General features: G+C 41.0%; 1 protein-coding gene across 1 annotated transcript in view; it reads right to left on the bottom strand.

Moving 5' to 3' along the window:
- dbpa (D site albumin promoter binding protein a) overlaps positions 1-12,505 on the bottom strand; it is a 39,836-nt gene extending 27,331 nt beyond the window's left edge. The window contains exons 1-3 of the mRNA XM_085395765.1: positions 11,695-12,505; positions 5,856-6,124; positions 4,123-4,321 (exon numbers count right to left, since the gene is read on the bottom strand). Coding sequence (XP_085251891.1) covers positions 4,123-4,321; positions 5,856-6,124; positions 11,695-11,890 — 664 coding nt within the window. The 5' untranslated portion in view covers positions 11,891-12,505. The remainder of the gene's footprint in view (positions 1-4,122; positions 4,322-5,855; positions 6,125-11,694) is intronic.
- Between the last annotated feature and the right edge of the window lie 2,141 nt (positions 12,506-14,646).

A 14,646-nucleotide genomic window follows, 5' to 3' on the forward strand; every position in this document is an offset into this window, starting at 1 on the left:
GGTGGCTTAGCTTTTCATGAGCTCCACAAGGTTAATTTTCTGCTGCTGTAACTAATAAAAGCAGTGTTGCATCTGTGTGGGTAAAATGTAGCAACTTCCTGTAAAATGAATGAAATTGTCCAGATAAATATGAATGTTAAATAAAGTCTCTGTGTTATCCACCAGTCAAGAACACAGCATCTTTGTCCTGTGTTTGTGTGTGCTGCTCCCACACCAGACACAACTAGCAAGTAAGTGGACTCAACATTGTCACATAGTGACGCATTTTCTTTCACTTGAAATTTGCTTGTAGTTTTCTCTGGATTAAAAGAAACCAAGCCATGAAAAAGCTACAAAATTACAAACTAATCAACTGCTTTGGTCCAAAGCAAACAAACTGTTGGTGTGAAAATACCCTTAAGCACCCCAAAAGCTGTATAATCTGTCTGATTATTGCATTTGAAATTCACCAAAAGGCACGAACACCACAAATGTGGTCGAGAGAACCATTTCAATGATCCAAGAACGTCTTATTTAAACCCCTAACAAAGTTCAAATTTGTGACTGAGAAAAAAAATACCTGTACAAGAATGAAGGAGGAAATCTTACATACACAGCTACATTTTAAAGCAGGCTGTAAACAGGTTTGTTTCTGCTGACATTTTAAAATGGGAGTCTATGGGGACTGACTCGCTTTTACAGTCAGCCTCAAGTGGACAAAAGAGGAACTGCAGTTATTTGCACATCTGAATCTTTAGCTCTGAAAAGTTGTGATTTTAAACATAAACACTGGTTCAGAGGATTATGTGTAATGTGAAGTAGATGAACCTGCAAATAATAACCATGCGTTTCAGCTACAAAACATTTTAGCATCTTTGAGCTCATTGTTTTGGTATAATTATTACATCATCGTTACTGTGGTTACAGCTAATATTAGAGCTGTTTTCATCCACTGTAGGCAGAGACAAAAACAAAAATTTAGCTGCAAGCTGTGAACAACTGGCTTTTGAAAACAGTGGAGTTAAGCAGATAAAGAGGCAGATATTTCCCCCAGGAGCTGTAGACCACAGAGGAGCTAAAAGAAGAGTGAGTAGTGGACTTACATTAATATGGTGTACAGAAATGCATCTTCAAATGAAAGCTAATGCTGCTCTGTATCACCTGGATGTACAAATAAACAACTGTTTGGTGATATGTCATATTCATACCCATCTACAAAGCTTATAGATTATGGAGCAAGAGCAAAGAAAGAGACTATGCTGGCATATGGTATAAACGCATTGAGTTAAAGCCTTAAGTCTTCTTGATACAGCAGACACATGAGAGATTGTTATATGACTGTGCTTGGCCTTTGCAGAAGAGCATTTATGCATATTTTTAGGTACAGATATGGCAAACCGTCCAATCCACAGGGTGCTGTATGCAAAGACGAAGACAAACACTTTTTGCCTTCATTTATGATCTCACAGATTAGACCCAGCTTCGCTCTTTGTCTAACCGGTGACATTTTGACGACAAGACGAAGCATCACAAATGAGTAAAAAAATGCTAAAATAATTGTAGCATAGATAACACAAACAAAATTAGGCTCTCTTGTTCCGTCTCCACACATCTTAACATGCTCATACAATCATTATCGTATAATGGCTGAACGTTTACAAAGAATGTGGCAGTCTGTTGTCAATAAATCACCACAAAATTAGCTGTGATGAATCACTGGATGGCTCGCGGGACAAAAAAACATGACGGTCAGCGTTAGAAAGAACGGCTTTGTGGTTTCAATTAGTCAAAACTGGAAGTTGTCAGGCTTGTGAAATCTCAAAAAGGAAAGCGAAAAAAAGAAAAAGACAGATGGACAGAAAGGTTGTTCTGATGTTCTGGCAGTTCTGGTTCACATCAAATGCAGCAGAGAGAGGAAACAATAAATTATGAATATATAACGGATGATAACAGCCTGGTGGAGAGAACCGAGGAGGGCCAGAGAACAGGGTGTCAGCCATTCATCGCGCTGAGATATAATTAGAGAGAATCCTGATCTGGTTATTGTTAGAGGCACCGAACGCTTGAGTTGTGCGAGTTAATATAATGCATTGTGGGCCTCGATGCTCATTAGTGCCAGATCACATCGAGGCCTCTTGCACATACAGCTTCATATATGTCTGAAGGCATTAGTTGCAGCACAAATGCTGCCTTCTCACATGAAGATGTTTTAAACTCACTGCAGAAAAAGAAAAGCTTGCTCATTTTTAAGATTGTTATGAATCTTTTTAATGATTAACAATCTTAAAAATATATATTTTTAAATATTTCCCCTTATAACCTCATTCTTACGGAGCCCCGCAGGGGACATGGGAGAAAAAAAATTAAGACGGACTTTTGCGAGATCTCGCAAAGGTTTTGCGAGATCTCGCAAAACAAACTCGGGATCTCGCAAAAGTTTTGGCTGCATTCTTCGGACGCCGGCTCGAAGCCGACCGGGAGGTCGAGGCACGATGTGCCAGGAAAGCGGTGTTCCTCCCGGCTGTAGTAGGTCTCGACCTACCGTTAGCTTCGAGCTAACAGGAGGTCGAAGGCCGAAGAATGCGGCTAAAACTTTTGCGAGATCTCGCAAAAGTTTTGCGAGAGCCCGTGTTTGTTTTGCGAGATCCTGAGTTTGTTTTGCGAGATCTCGCAAAAGTCCGTCTTAATTTTTTTTTTCTCCCATGTCCCCTGCGGGGCTCCATACATTCTGGTTAGTAGTATTTTGACTGGTAGTTTAAGTAAATAACCTCTGGACAACATATTAATTTGTGAAAATTGGTAAAAAAAAATAAATAAATAAAATATGACTTTCTTAGTCATGAAAATCATCCATCCAGAGGTAATGAAAGTCTCCCTTTTTCTGACCAGGAGGGCAAAATTCAGCTAACCATTATACATGGTAAACAATATCTGACAAGCTAAATAGACTAAAAAATAAAATAAAATAAAATAAAATAAAAGAGCTAAATGGATTAACAAGCAGCTTGCCAAAAATTGCAATACCTCTAGTGGCCACTTGAGGCAGGCTCCAAAGCAAGCCAGTCCTCATGGACACCCACGATAAAAAGTCCTGCTTTACAACAGAAGTAAAAATGTTTGCAGCCAGGTGGAAAATGCTTTTAGTGTCTGTGGATGGTGTTTGGCCTTCATAACAACTGTACAAGGGTTGAAATTTTGAAATTTCAACCTTTAAGTTTTTTCCAGACTTAACATTAGGAACAGGGTTGACCCTTAACTGCAGCTCTGAACAGTTTGTCATGCCTTTTGAAGCATTTTAATGCAATTATCTTCAAAATTACATGACTTGATATCTGGTTAATTTTTCACAACAGCTGATTCAAGAAGTCTGCTCTCTAGCTGTGGCTCATTAGATAATAGTATGTTATTAGTATGTTATTTAATTAGTAACATAATTAGTAACTTAATTATATCTAATTAGTAGCTTTAAATTTCGGTGATTTTACTCCCACACCTTTGTTGTGATTTGGCGCTATATAAATAAAATTGAATTGAATTGAATTGAACATCGAGCACCTAGCCATGCAATCTGCCTTTATAAACATTTGTGAAAGAAAGAGCCGAGCTCACTGGATTTGAACTGGTACTGTAAGACTCCACTGTTACAACAAGTCAGTTTGTGAACATTTCTTTCCTTCTAGATTATAAATGATCAACTCGTACTGCTATTATTGCAAAGTGGAAGCATTTAGAAGCACAACAACTCAGCCATGAAGTGGCAGACCTCAAAGTTACAGAGCTACTGAGTGCTGAGATAGCTGAGATAGTGCTGAACTAGCAGGCAGCATTATATTAATTTCCCATAATGCCCATTTTAATGGGTCAAAAATGTATAAAACTGCTCAGCAGCAACATCACATTCAATAAAACTGTGTTATAGATGAGCCTGTAAATAACTTTGTAGCTCATTTTTCAATAATGTCACAGAAACTACTTTCCAAGGACCAACTGAGAACCTTCAAATGTCTATTTTATGCCTGACCACAACAAACAAAACCACAAAATATTCAGTTTACCATCACACTATAAAAAATAAATAACATACAATTCTCACACAAGAATTAACTAAATGTAAGGACTGTTTTAAAATTCCCAATCACTCACCATGTAGACACTCAGGTCCTCCCATCATGCTTTGCTGCTGTTGAGGTGGTGGCGGCTGTGGTTGTGGTTGGACGGTCTCCAGTCCAAGCAGTGAAGAAGAAGAGGATGAGGAGGACATGGAGGAGGAAGAGGAGGAGCAGGGCGGAGGAGAGGTGGGAGGACACTGAGAACTCTGGTTAGGCACCGCAGACTGGGAGCTCTGGGAGGAGAACACAAACAAAAGCAGAAATTGTAATCAGAAGAAATTTGGCTTAAAGCGGGAGGAGCTAAAACAGCTTGTGTCAAATAGAAGATGAACAGAGGTGCTACACAAATACACAGGATAAGATGAATGTGAAATGAAAGTATGTGATATGAAAGTACTATTTTCAATGATGAATCATGCAGTGCTGCTCCAGCAGTGTCCAGGAATGGTTCTTTTGAAATCTCATTAGTGCTTTAAGGATTTCTTCAAATTAAAATAGTTCATTAGCTTATAACAGAGCAATGGCAGTATAAGGTTAGCTTAAAGTCCAAAGATTAATCTCACAGTGTAGTGCATGGCCCTATGATCGTGACTTATTCACAATTCAGAAGAAACAATGGGACTGATAGACATTAGCCAGCAAACTAAGCAGCTAGCAAGCTGTGCAGAGAAAGGTTAAAGGTGCGCTTACATCATGCCAGCATGATTTCAACTTTAAAATCATGCTTCATATTTGAAATATTCATTAATTATCTGAATTACAAAGTGCGTCCAAACGCTCACAGCAGGATCTTTTCCTACTTTTACATTGCATTTCAATATTTTTTACATTCCTTGCTAGTCTGTTGGACTGTTTCTATGTTATTCCAGTAGAGTTCTAATATATTACAAGGTTTAAGAAAAATGCTCTACAGATGCCACAGAAAGCAGAGATGATGTCGCTCTTTACATGATGTATTTTATTTCGCTCATTCCTCCTTTGGATGCAGCCGCAGGCTGTGAGCAGCTGCAGCTGCTAGTGAATCCGTGGCTATAATATGGTTACTGCTCAGACTACTGCAAATGCAAATAAGAAGAGGTGGATGGCAATGCATGCAGAGCCTGCACTGCAAGTGAACACTGCGAGTAGCTAAAAAATAAATAAACGGGAAAGCGTACGTAGTTTTAAAAAAACATAACCGTTGAAATCTCCAAAAAACATCTGAATTGCAGTTAATTGACTTCCAGTGATCGTAGTGAAGGTCGTTTCAGTTTATCAACACAAGTCTCTGCAGTTCCCACCAGAATGAGTTGCAGAACGCCAAAGATGTTTTTCAGGTAAAAAAAAATATATGATAAGAGTAGTGAGAGACTGAACTGCTCCATTTGCCACCTTGGCTGCTGACAACAAATTAACACTGAAGGGTTACAGCGAGCTAAGAATGTTTATCTTGAAACTGAAGCCGCATTGTAACAAGAGCATTTCCACCTTATTAAAAAATCCTGGAAACACTCCTGCACTGCAAGCATTGAAGAATCAGCTGGCTCCTTTTGTGACAATGAAGACTAAACGATGACTGGCCAGATAACTGGTAAACTAGCACAGTTTAGCATTAGCTCACTCATCTGAGGTTTTCTCTTGAGGAAATGATGATGTTCCTGCAACTGTTTCATTAACATCTGTGATGAATAAACATTAAATTGTCTTCTTCCACTATAACGTCTTTTGGTTTGGCAAAATTGAGGTATGATTCATAAACCTGTGGTTTTTGATCTCCATCTATTTTACCTGCGAGGGGATCTGGGCAGTAGCAGAGCTGGGCCCATTGCTGTGCATCCCCATCCCATTCTCAGTCAGGAACTCCTCCAAGTCCATGTACTGCAGCTGGAACAGGCCTCCATCACACGGCAGGGTCCTCTCCCACAGCAGCGGGCCCAGGAAGGCTGACTGTGAGTTGGGTCGCAGTGCGCCAGAGCCCGGGGTTCCTCCCACCCCATTTGCTCCACCGGCACTGACACCCAGAGAGTCTTCATCAGAGTCCAGAGGCTTGTCTTTGTCTGAAGAGAGAAGAGAGTGAGATATCTTCCATTAAGCTGCTAACATTAGTTCTGTTGTTTCGTCTGCTCTGACTAAAGTATGCAATGAAACTCATTCATCCTTCTTTTTCAAGTGTTTGCAACGATAACTCATATTCGTTCAGCATCAGACAACAAACATTTTCAGTGTTTTCTTTCAAAAATGGCTCAAACTACAAAACCCTAAAGTTCTCATCCACATATTTATGTAGTTTAATTGCAGTCCTTTGGTGGAATCTGTATCACAAAGAACTCTATATATTAGACACCTAAAAACTTATCTGTGCATGTGCTATTTTGCAGATGCACAGATAGGTTTGTGCATCTGCACAAACTTATCATGTTCTTCCCATGATGACTCAGCAATGGCAATAGAGCTCAGGACCCCTAAGCATCGTTTTTACTAGTGCAGCTGTGAAGGTTCATAACCTAAAACACTGCTTTCAGTTCCTTAATGTAAGCAAACAAGAATCTGGGAAACTACTGGTTTTTCCTTTGGGAGACTCTGACAGATTTTCTGGATTTCCACTGTCGCTAGCAGATGTTCGGGCCACATCTTCTATTTCTATCTGCCAGACATTGTTTGTGAATGCAGATGAATCTTTAGAAAAACACTGAATCGTCATCATGCATTGGTTATTCAATGCAATTCAGTAATTACCAGCCCTCTTTTGTTCGCCACATAGACCTTTTAAATGCATACAACCAAAGCCTGCTCAAATATGTCTGGTCAATCGGACTACAAAAAGTCTCCGAACAAAACCCAGGAAACTTCCCAGAACACAAAACACAATCGAGGTTAACCTCCTGCCAGCCACTGTATCACTGACAAACCACTGAGGGGTAGGGTTAGGCTGTACTTCAGCTACGTGTTTTTAAAGACTAATTTCAGAAACTAGACAACATTATCTTCCATGCATTTAACGTCTTTTATATGATTTCCATCTGAGAGGTAAAAGAGGTGAAAACAAATCCATACAGATGGACCACTGGGAGCCTGAACTTAACCCTAACCAAGTCACTGGTGATCGAATGGATGTTAAGAGGTTAATCAAACACAAGTGACAGCAAAAGTAAGCAGAAAACCAACCAAAACTGCAAAATGCAAAAATCCCTAACACCACCCACAGTTTCCTGGTTTAAAGACCCGTCTCTCTCTCTACCATAAGTGGTATCATCCAGTTCAGAGCAACAATGTCACGTGCTCCAGCTGGCAGCTTCTGAGGAAACATCAGAATGGTTTCTTTAAGATAAGAATCGCTTATCCTGAGCTGAACACTGCATCCTAAACAGTTTAACATGGATACAGGTAGTATTAAGGGGTGTCCACACAGGAAGAGACTAGCATGGATGTATCACTGAATGTCAATGTCTGGGAGCGAAAGATAAAGTTGATATGACTGGCTGAAAAACACATGATAGCGTCACCTACACCCCTGGTGACCTGCCGTCAGCTACAAAGCAATGGCTTCATGCTTATTTCAAAAGAATCCTTTGAGAATTTGAAGTAACATCTGATCGATATACAGCCTGAGGTTGGTTTCTTGTGCAATTCAGCTCACTGCGGCTCAAAGAGGATCAGACTGACATGACTTTTGCTTCACAAAGCATGAAAATAATTTTAAAAAGAGAAGCCACACAAGCCAACAAAGATCCAACAAAGGCTTGTGCCACTGCCTGGCACACGTCCTTATCACCCTATAAAGCACTTAGCCACAATCATTAAAAGGCACCTATAAATAAATTGAGCGACCTTGCACTCTGACCTCATCGTGAAAGTCCGATGGAAAGATTAACCATCAATAAACCATCACCAGAAAAAAAGGGATTGTTAAAAGAACAGGAAATAAAGGGAATCACTTCATGGAAATATAGACAATGATAGCTTTGTACTCTGCCCCTTTGGTTATATTGTTCAAAAGGATTACATTGCCAAAAGCCCATATTGAGGAAGTGGCACGCTGAAGAATAAAGCCCCATAAAACAGCACTAAAAGAGCATATTTAACAGGGCTGGAATGACACAGAGACAGACTGTGAGTTGTGAAGAAAAGTGAGAGGCTGGAGAGAGTATCAGTGAGGCTGGAAACTTATATTTAAACGGATTAAAGTATATAAAGACGTGAGAGATCACAGCAGTGGATGGACAGATAGGTACTCAGAAGGTGGGAGGAGTAGAAAATAATCTGTCTCTGGCAGTATCTTAATCATCTGGCTGCCAGTGTAGTAAGTTTAGCTACAACCAGAGCACAAAACTCACAATCTTTGCTTTCTGGAGACTGTTTGGTTCTGTAGTTTAAGATGCTTCAAAGCTAATGTTCGTGATTTTAAAATAAAAAGAGCAAAAAAAGAGAGATGCAAAATAAACTTAAGAAGAAGACAAATAAGTGAAGTATCCCAGAAACAACATTCAGGTGGAACATTTGCAGCCTGATTTATGGCTATTCCTTACGTTTGGTGGTGCAATCACCATAGCAACAACAACCAATCACTAACAAGGCAAGCTAAGCGAGTTTTCATCGGCCTGCCTGTTGTGAAATTTGTTCGTAGATAGCGGGCTGATTATTCACCACAATGATCGATTTCTCCAACGTGTTGATGCCAAACTGCAAAAGCAGCCACCTCACGCTCTCTGTATATTTACTTGACCTGATTTGACTAGTCTGTGTGTGTTAGCCCTGTGATAGTCTGGTGACTTGTCCACTGTGTACCCTGCCTCACGCCCTGTGACAGCTGGGATAGGCTGCATGCCAGCACAACTCTGAAGTGGATAAGCAGTTAAGAAAATGAGATGAATGGATGGATGATGTGACTGGTAGCAGTGGTGTCGGTAATTGCAAAGTTGAACTTTTCTCAACTTTTCAGGGCGACCAACGTGAAGGAAAGAACTCACAATTCTATTTGGCGGTACATATTGTCATTCAAAATAAATGAGAATCCGGCCTAAATGCCTCCAGGTCACTTAAATTTTTCCAGGAAAAACAGCTCCTTTACAGTTAGTTGATTTTGCAACTGATCTAAAGCCGACGGAGAAGCAAATTGGAATGTCCTTTTTCCAAATCTAATCCAAGCTTTAGGGACAGACAAAAGAAAAAAAGTCTTGGGATCAAATTCAATGACTTCTTATACTTTTTTGACAGATATAGGTCAGTAAGTGAGATTGGAGCAGGCCGAGAGCTTCCTAATAAGAAATAAAAGGGCAAAGCAACCATCCAACTTGAGCATACAATATGCAACAATGCATAAGCTTTAAGGTTTGCAGTGACTATCAGGCATTGTGACAGACAGTATCTAGCACATGAAAGCATTGCAAAAACACATAAAGGTGGTAGCAGCAGATCTTTTTCTTGCATTAAAATAAACATGGTATACTCTCAAGTATATACTCAGTTCAGCTGAGTCAAACTAGCCACAGTGTCGAGCAGACACTTCTAAGATATCACAGGAGCTTAAGTGAAGTAATTCAAGTGCAAAGGAAAATGAAAAGATAATCTAAAAGCAACAGAGGGCAAAGTCATTAAAAGACATGGGGAAATCCCTTTTCTGTAAAGCAGCGTGAGGAGGACCAGAGGGCGAATGGATGGGAGGAATAAGTGGAAGTGACACAGCTTAATCAAAGTGACACTTTGAACTCAAGTGGACAAGTCATTAAAATCTGAGAGACTGCGAACTGACCCGCAGCACAGCAGAGAGGAGAGGAAACGTGGCAGTGGAGGCTTGGAAGGAGAGATGATCCATGCAAATAGGAGTGAAATGTGCAAAAAGAAGAGAGAGAGAGAGATTTACAAGGGGAGGAAGAGGAGAGGGATGCAAATAAATGGCTTTGGAAAAAAAAATAAGTCTGGGTGATGAGAGTAAAAGATGAAGACAGAGAGGAAGGGAGACAAAAACCTGAGAAAATATAAATCAGCGGAGGGACCGCTGTGTGAAGCGAGTGGAAGACGAGAAGAGAGCAAGACAGGAAAGTGTGAGAGGGAAAACTCAAAGACATGCAATACAGAGAGCGAGAGAGAGAGAGGGAGGGAGATGTGCTAGATAGAGTGGGTGTTTGTGAAGGCGTCAAACAAAGCTAGCCGGGGGGGGGGGGGGGGGGGGGCAAGGCAAAGGGCTGCATTGTGGAAGGGGAACAGCAGCTAAATCAGGGGCAAAAACATCTTCTTTATGCCCCTGAATGCCTCTCCTCTCATTAGGAGGATACTGTACTGAGCTGCTTTCTGACTCCATGGAGAGACTGTCAACTGTGTTCACCATCATCTCCTCCTCCTCTTCCTGCTCCACAGAAAGGAGCTGTAGTGGCACCAAAAAGCCACCAGGGGCCAACAACATGCAGGGAGCCACTGGACAGTGCCATTCCTTTGCCCCCCGACCCCTCTCTGTGAATGTGTGTGTTCAGTTGTATCCACACTCATGAGGCACTGACTCTTGACAACCTTCTGTTCTTGTGAGGACATGTTTTTTATCTCTTCGTGTTAAATAAATGTGTTTTAATTGAGGTTTAACTTAATTTACTGGTACTCAGCGGAAGAGAATCAATGCAAATCGCTGCCTCGCAAGTGTGCGTATGCGTGTGACAGCAGCTGACTGGGAGTTATAATATCCCCACAGCAAGAGAGAGGAAGGAGAAGCAGGCTGGTTAATATTTGTTGTGGCAGCTGGAGGATGGGAAATAACTCAATCCCACTCAGTAACCTTTATTTAAACAAACCAAACGACTGCTGCTTCTGCTGCTTTGGCTGGATTTTTGATGGCATCCACTCCAGATTGTGTTTCTTTTTTTACACCCTCTTCTTCCCTCCTCCTCTTCCTCCTCCTCCTCCTCATCTAGATCATTTCACTTCACCACCACCAAATGCAAAAGGGAAGCGTTTAATATAAAAATGCAGCAGGCCAGAAGGAGGAAAGCTTGCAAAGAAAACAATGTCCATGTGAGTGTGTGTTGGATAAGCAGGGCCTCCTCTGTGTTTTACAATCACACCTACCCACTCAGTCACATGCACACACACACGTTCACACACTCATGAATAATCCCTGTGACATTTCTGCAAAGAATATAAGCTACTGTTTATTGTTTGTTTTTCAAATCAGAGCTGCAGCCCTTTATTTCTTTCAATATCTCTTAATTATCTTCTTCTTCTTTTTTAATCCTCATGACAGCAGCTGGTAATGTGTCCAAAACCCTAATATAATCAGCTTAAAATCAAGCAGCCATTTTTCCACATATGAAAATGTTGGGAACAAAGGCCAAATCTGGCTTTTTCAGCTGAGTAAAGGGATTGAAAACGTGGCCCAATAAGTCCTTAATCACAAATTTACAGATAAATTTTGCAAATGTGTGCGAAAAGCTTTGTAAATAAAGTTTATCTTTACTCTCCTTTAGTACACTTAATGTGGACATTTCCTATATGCATCACACATACATAATACAGGCCTATACTGCGCTTGCAATACAATGAAATTGGCCTCTGTACGGCTGAGGTATTTCCCTAGTGGCCCTTTAAGGAGTTTGTTCCTATTGGATCCCTTACTCACACGGGTACACGTGCCCACACTCACCTTTCATCTCGCAACAGTCCTTGGGGCCTCTCTGGTCTGCCTTGATTGGCACCTGAAGCAGAGACTTCAGGTTGGTCATAGAGGTCAGGTGTCCACCTTGGGGGCCGCTTCCAGCCGGGTTGCTGGCCCCAAACTGAGGGCTTGTGGCCCCGGCAGGGAGATCCGGTGGTAGGAGCTGGGTGAGAGGCCTTGACATAACTTCTCGGGGGGAATAAGAGGAGGAGGAGGAGGACAGGAGGAGGTGAGGGTAGGAGGAAGTGGAGTGGGGCAACCTGCAAGAGACCGTAAGATCAAAATAATCCACTTAGTGATGCTAATTGACGGGCGCGCCTTCAAAAGGTGCGCGGACAGGTGACGCGTGTGCGCTCAGGGTGTCCACCTGATTGTCGCCAGTCCCATGCAAGAAAATGTGCGAAAGAAAAAAAACGAAACAAAAAAGAAAAAAGAGGGAGGATTTATATCCAAAATGGCACCATGTTGACCGAGTCTAATTCATCCTCCAGGAGTAGCTGTCAGTCGGTTAGTTGGTCGGTCGATCGCTCGGTGAGTCCAGAGGGAGCTATAAACAATATTAAGAGAGCAGAAATAAAGGCAGTAGAAACAGCGGAGTACAGTCGAGTCGCGGCGGTGGGAAGTCTCCAAGACAGAAAAGAGCGAAGAACAAAAAGAGGGGCGAAAAAATGACAAGATGACGGAAATAAAGAGATCCCCCGGAAAAAATAATAATATCCAGTAGTATGAGAGACGGATAGATGGGGCTGATGGCTCTTATTTTCCTCTCTCTCCCTCTCTCTCCCTCTCTGCCAGTCAGCTGGAACCAACACGGGCCGCTCGTGTGACGTCACCGCTCACGGGGGAAAGGCGCTTGGGGGCGTGGATCGTTTGCATACAGCGGCAACGCCCACACAGCCCAATTGACCACGCCTCTCCCTCCCGTGTACTCAGAGTCTCGGCGCTGCATTTATGACTAGTTTAAAATTTGGTAAATGTGAACTTCAAATTATTTTGCTCTTTCTCCTTTGTTCTTTTTTCAGGGAAACTGAACAAAACGTTTAATCTCATGACAACAAATAAGTCCTGTACCCGATGTTGACATTCCCATGTATAATAGAGGTCCTTCTGGTCGTCCAAAAACAAAAAACTATTGGGACTGCAGTCAAGAAATTAAATGAATGTCTATGACTGACAGTTAATGTGGTTACTAATTAAGAAATGTTGAAAATGTTTCTGATTAAACGATCACACAATGTTAAAAATGTTAAAAAGCAAGGATGCAGCTCAAGGATAAATTATATTATTTTGCTATCAGCTTACAATACATGCTAGATTCAAGCTGAACAAAATAAACCAAAAAAAAGGGAAAAACGCAAAACAATTAAGTTAAAGTGCAAACATAAAACATGAAGGCCTAACAATGTAAATGCATAAAATAAAACACAAGCTAAAACGATGGCAGCTAGAAAATATAATATAAAATAAACTTTTATGGAAGAAAATATGTTAAATTTCATAAAAGTATGAAAACAACAGATAAAAAATATGGTAAATGTTATTAAAAAATTAAGCAAAATAACATTTATTTAATAAAAAGAACAAGAAAATAATGTTATAAAAATGTAAAATTACAAGATTACTAAAACGCTACCGCTTCTCGTGAATGCAACACACATTGACACTAAAACGTGACGCCTCCATGAAGTTTCAGCCAATAGCGGCCGCATGTGATAATTCCTGGATGGCCCGTGAACACGCCTCGCCCCGCCCCTCTTCTCTCACGCTGTCACTTAAACAGCGAAAGCAGAGCCCGCCGCGTGTGTGTGTGTACTAAAATGAGATGCAGCTCCTGAAACGTCAGGATGTTTACCTTTTCCACTTCCTTATCTGAGCAATAAGGGAAAATACGATTACTTTTACCCCGAGTTCAAACGCGAACAAACACAAACGGTCTTACCATTTCCTCCACACTAAAAACATATACACGCTATTCTTTTTAACAAAAGAGACACTTAAATAAAGGCCCGCTCTATTATACTGGCAGTACACCGAAACCATTAATTTATAACTGTTTCCTTGAATATTGTGAGTATGTTTTAACTCATACATAAACTTTTTGCTGCGAGGCTTCAAAATAATAGAATAAAAGTCATTGAATTGTCTCAAATCTGATAAAACCACCCGAGGAGCGGCACCTCGTCTGTTTTCTCCCTGTTGGATGTCCCTATCTGACTCTCGCGCTCTCAACAACAAGCACATGGACCCGGCACGCGCCGACTGTTGCCTACCGGCGACTGTGCAGCGCTGCTATTGGCTGAATCTAGGTCACTCGCTGCGGCTCTCAGCGCTCTATTGGCTATAAATAGGTCACAGTCTCCGCCCACAGATTTCCCCATGCCATGGCCGCGTGAGAGCACGGTTGGAGGGAAGGAGGGGGGTGTTTATGTTTCACTTCTGAAGGATCCATTAAAGATCATATTTACCTTTTCATCGTAAATGTTCCGAAGGCACAGACAAACTAAGGCAAAGTAAACAAAAAATACAGCAAGGACTTCATAAAACAAAGACAACGTTAATAAAACGGATAAACAGCAAATAAACAATAAATGATCCAAAAGCTCTTAATTTTGTTTACACTTTAAAACCATTTTTAGCATTTCAGTGATTTTTTACTACAATGAAGTATTTTTGCTGATTATTAATTATTAATATTTCCGTCATATTTTGAGTGTTTTGTTTTGTATGCTTTTTAGTTACATGTTTGAACTTTTTTCCTATGTTACCAGACAGATAAAGTTGAGTTCTAAATCTACATCAGTGGATTTCATACCAGTCTGTATGAAATTCTTAATTTTTCTTATTCTTCGATCATCTGTCTCTATCTCACCCCACCCCTATAGTTCTCCTCTGTCACACCAGCACATCTGCATGTCCTCCACTAGATCCATGAACCTCCTC

This window comes from Rhamphochromis longiceps, linkage group LG22, assembly GCF_057381845.1.
Source record: "Rhamphochromis longiceps isolate RC_006_pf linkage group LG22, R_longiceps_female_GT1.1, whole genome shotgun sequence".
Lineage (NCBI taxonomy): Eukaryota > Metazoa > Chordata > Actinopteri > Cichliformes > Cichlidae > Rhamphochromis > Rhamphochromis longiceps.